This window comes from Lathyrus oleraceus, chromosome 6, assembly GCF_024323335.1.
Source record: "Lathyrus oleraceus cultivar Zhongwan6 chromosome 6, CAAS_Psat_ZW6_1.0, whole genome shotgun sequence".
Classification (NCBI taxonomy): domain Eukaryota; kingdom Viridiplantae; phylum Streptophyta; class Magnoliopsida; order Fabales; family Fabaceae; genus Lathyrus; species Lathyrus oleraceus.
In genome coordinates this window covers 3,849,522-3,854,024 of record NC_066584.1, presented here as the reverse complement: position 1 = coordinate 3,854,024, position 4,503 = coordinate 3,849,522, and the positions used below count along the sequence as shown (strand labels likewise).

The 4,503-nt window shown below is 32.8% G+C and overlaps 1 protein-coding gene across 2 annotated transcripts; it reads left to right on the top strand.

Moving 5' to 3' along the window:
* The first annotated feature begins 2,103 nt into the window (after positions 1–2,103).
* Positions 2,104–4,302, top strand: LOC127097206 (mediator of RNA polymerase II transcription subunit 11). Of its 2 annotated transcripts, none has more exons than XM_051035713.1 (4): positions 2,104–2,268; positions 2,459–2,547; positions 2,637–2,741; positions 3,905–4,302. In XM_051035713.1, exons 2-4 carry the CDS (start codon positions 2,494–2,496, stop codon positions 4,079–4,081), a joined length of 336 nt encoding a protein of 111 aa, XP_050891670.1. In that variant the 5' UTR covers positions 2,104–2,268; positions 2,459–2,493; the 3' UTR covers positions 4,082–4,302. The 2 variants fall into 2 exon arrangements, with proteins under 2 accessions (XP_050891670.1, XP_050891669.1); XM_051035712.1 differs by having other exon boundaries at positions 2,105–2,268; positions 2,625–2,741.
* The last annotated feature ends 201 nt before the right edge of the window (positions 4,303–4,503 follow it).

The following is a 4,503-nucleotide window of genomic DNA, read 5'->3' as shown; positions in this document are numbered from 1 at the left end:
ACCTAGCAACGTATTCAACAACAGTCATATTTCCCTGCTTAAGTTTGAGGAGCTCAATATACTTCTTACTTCACACATCCTTAGGAAAGTACTTCTCTAAAAAATGAACTCGGAATACAACCCAAGTAATCTCAGTACCAACAACTTCTAGTCTCTAGCGTGCATTATCCCACTAATATTAGGCCTCTTTAGACAACATGTGAGTACCGAACCATACCTTATGAACTTTTGTGTAAGCCATCACTCAGAAAATCTTCTCAATTAAGCAGAAAGAAATAAAAGAGAGATAATAAATAGTGACAAATTCTTTGATACTCATGATAAGTAATTGAGTATCGGTAATGGGAACGTGTCCAAGTAATATTCTTTTTAACATGACATATGTGAAAAACATCATAAAAGATATACACACGTAAGCGCAATAAAAAAAGCGGACAGACGGGCACGGGAGTAAAAACAAAAACTCGGTGTAGTGCAATAAGGAGACTTGAAAATGGCCACGGGCTCAAATTAGATTTTCTTGATCCCATATTGCTTAGCTGAGATATATTTTGAATGTATTCTTTGATGATATGACATTTCTTCATGTATTTGTAGTTTTTTAAATCTCAAGAGCGCATTAATAAAAGGGTGTATGAAGAATTGATTTGAATCTTTATAAGGTAAAAAAAGTTATATTACACTACTTACTATTAATTTTACTATCTTTTTCTCTCAAAAAAATTCTAATTTGAGAGTATTACATTTTTTGTTTACTATGGAAAATAATTGCAATGAAAAAGAAAATACTTCGAATAAAGATTTCATGTTCGGCATTCCTTTTAAAGAACGTCATTGATTACACATTACCAATAGTACTTTGCATGCTTCAATATAATTTTGAATATCTTTGTTTACTATTTTCAAAGTGAAATAATATTATTTTTAATATGACGTATAATACAAACCTCATAAAAAGAAAAACAAATATTTATTTTTCTCTGTTGTACGCATTAAAAAAAACGGACAAACGGGCACGGGAGTGCCCATCTGAACGCTAGCGATAGAGATAGAGAATCGAGTAACTTCAATAGTCTGACTATGTAACTTGAGTGTTTTAACTAGCGTTCACAAGAGTTATGAAACTTTAAATTCAAGAGTGGTTTCTTATCAAATCTAACTCAATGAATGTAATGTCCTTAAACTTCATAGGGTGATAATATATAGTGATACAAGTTTGTTCCTTAAATAGTAAGAAGGTATTCACTCTATATAGCTTATAAGGGCAAAATATATCATCTTCAATATTAAGTGGTGTGCTCCCATCAAAGAATACAATAGAAGACTGATAGTTATTCTATTGTATACCCTATGATATATGCAACCTTCATTGACTCTTGAATATAATAGCTCTTCAATTATGCAAATATAGATATGTATCATATATATAGAAAAGGTTTATTACATCATTATTTAAAGCCCTTCTATATATATATATATATATATAGTAATAGGTGGTATAGCTTAACAAGGATAACTTATTAACGAAAGTACCGTATATGGGGCATCCCCCACATATATTATTTAGAATGATATATCCAATATCCCATCAAATTTCTTGTTAAGATTTGTGAGACATTCCTATGCTACTATTTCTATGCCATCACGGATTACCATCACATTATTACTTAGAAATGTCACAAGAGTTATTGCACTTTATATTCTATCACTTTATAGATTTCTATAACTTTTGAGGTGTGCTTTAAAGATGCACCTTAAAGAAGCATAACTTTTATCTTTAATCACACTGTTAAAGGGTTATAAGGTTATGCTTCCATCCCACTTGACCAAATATTTCAATAAATAAAATAAAGAAAAAAGTGGATAAAGAATGAAAGGCGAGTAATCTGATAAAAATATTTAATAGATTATAGAAATCCAAATGTTCTAATATGTATTTCCTTACAATTTTTCTCTATTTTTTCACTTGTTCACCAAATCTTTTTAGAAATATATAGTTTTAAGTTTACAGAGGAAGACAAAGACAAATTGGAGAATCGGTGTAAAATGTAGGGGGTAAAGGTAAAACTACGGGTGTCTATAGAAATCGTAATCCCAAATATCCTTTTAAGAGGCCCGTCAAGCAACTCCATCCAATAAAAAGAAAAGAAGCAAATTGCAGCTTTGCCCTTGTTGTAATATCAGAAGAAATAAGCACTAAACAAACTGGCCGGAAATCGCCACCGCCGTCGCCGTCGCCGTCGCCGTCAGAAAGCCAGAAACTCTGAGGTAGTCATCCACCCACTCTTTTCCATTTATTTTTTCCCTCTCTTGTATGGCGCTCGAGAATGCGATTCCGTCGCGATTTGTATCCCTGCAAAATCTCAACGCACCATAGAATTGCGTCCCATTTAAATTGTGCTTTCGTTGGTTTTTGAGTTTATCATTTTTTTTTGTCTAACAATAAGTTATCATGCAGATTTCAATTTGAAAAAAAAATAGGAAGCAACATCAATGGATTCTCAAGGCCAAACAACTTCTTTGCAGCGACTGCAGAATGTCGAAAAGGTTTTAATCTTTTCACTCATGCTTGATTTTTTGTAGAGAATTATGAAGAGAATTGTTTGATTTTATGTTGTGTGTAGAGAATTGTCAAGGTTTTGGAGCTTGCAGGAGGAGTCATGGATGAGCTTGCAAGTCCAGTTGGTCCTAGAAAAGATCTTGTTCAAAATCACTGCCTCGAATTCATGCAATTAATCAAGGTACTACTTCTTATCTCTCAATTATTACAACACTTCACTAATCACTACGTGTATATATAACTATAGATTCGCGTGCGTCTTTCATTTCAATAATTAACATTAGCTTCACTTAAGGTTGAGTACCTTGCATTGTGTCACAATAATAGTTTTTATCAAGTTTATTGCACTATGTTAGAAAAGAACTACTGCAAGCCATATTCATCCATAGAAACGAGACTAACCTGGTTAGTTAGAGGTTGTTAAGCTTGTTTTCTATTGCACTAATCTTGTTGTCACATCATATTGTGATTTGCACCTGTATTCCTCTGAGCTGAAATTGAAGTGTGAATCTATTTCGTAATTGGCTTTTTTTTATTGAGGGACGTAGTTTGGAGGATAAAGTGTCAAGTTATAATATATGGATCAAATATGCTATGAGACTTTGATGACTTTGTAGTTTGATAATACTGTTCTCAAATAGTGGTGATAGCAGTGCTATGGCGCAGAGGGTTTTGATGAATCCGCTATTAAAACCATGACGCTATCCTTGTTTTGCTATTATAGCAACAGCGGCAGCTTATCACAATTCTATCCATTGATTTTCAATTACAATTAACGGTTATATCTTCACTTTATTCTCTTTATAGGTATCAAATCCGAATAAACTTGTGATATAACATACTTAGATATCTTTTATCATCGAACCATTAGCACTTTGATAACAGTTTATTAAAAAAATTGTCTTGTTTCCTCATGTTGTGTGTTTTCATGCTTTGTTTTCACAGCTATGATAAACACATCCCTTGTAATTTTGGTCTTTGAATCCTAAGAAAACTAATGCTCATTATGTTCAAAATGTTCTTATTCATTATTAAAATCATGACTGAATTACCCAAGACAGATTGAATGTGGCAGAGTCAGATTGAGATGCCCTTGAGTGGATTGTATTAGAATAAATACCTTTAATAGAATTAGTTGTGTTTGAAAATGCTTACTATATTTCACAATAATGGGTTCTGTCCTGTTAGTTATTGGAGTATATAAGTGTGTGTATGGTTTTCCGATGGCATGATGTCACTTTCTCCCTAATTGTTGGCAAGTTTAGTTATTCAGAATTAGTAGTGAAAATGATACTGTAATTTTGTAAGGTTCTTTAACCTTTATTTTCTGTTTAAACTTTTTAGGACATCCAAGTAGCGTTGCGTGATGAAATCAAAAGTGCTTGTGAATACCGTCCATTTGAAAAATGTGATTATGGTCCAAGAATAGCCAATGAGATATGTTTCAAGAAGGTGGAATATGTCATGTCTCAGTTGGATGCAATTAAAAAAACTATAGATGGGTATACTGCAGAACCCTGACAATCTTTAGTTCATCCTATAGAAGCTGCATGTTTTGAAATTCAGTATGTAGTAATCATTTAGAGGGCAGCGCTGCAAGTGACTCATTTATGTATTCATTTAGAGGGCTATTTGGACAATATGCATGTATTGTCTGTCTGTCTACCTTGTACACTAAACATGTAAATGCCTGATTGTGAAGTACAGGATTTAATTTTCATAATTAGTTGCTGTTGAAGCCATTTACTACATACTAGCAACACTTTTTTGTTTTCGGAATTGTGTAAAATTGATTTTGAAGTTTAGAATGAGGGGGAGTTTTTTTTTATCAGTAGACGAATGGTAATATTAACTAAAATTTTACGCATATGACCGGAAGTATCATGTTTGAACCTTAGTGATGGCTTCCAACCTATCAATATAGGTTTCTGTCAAGCTAAGAG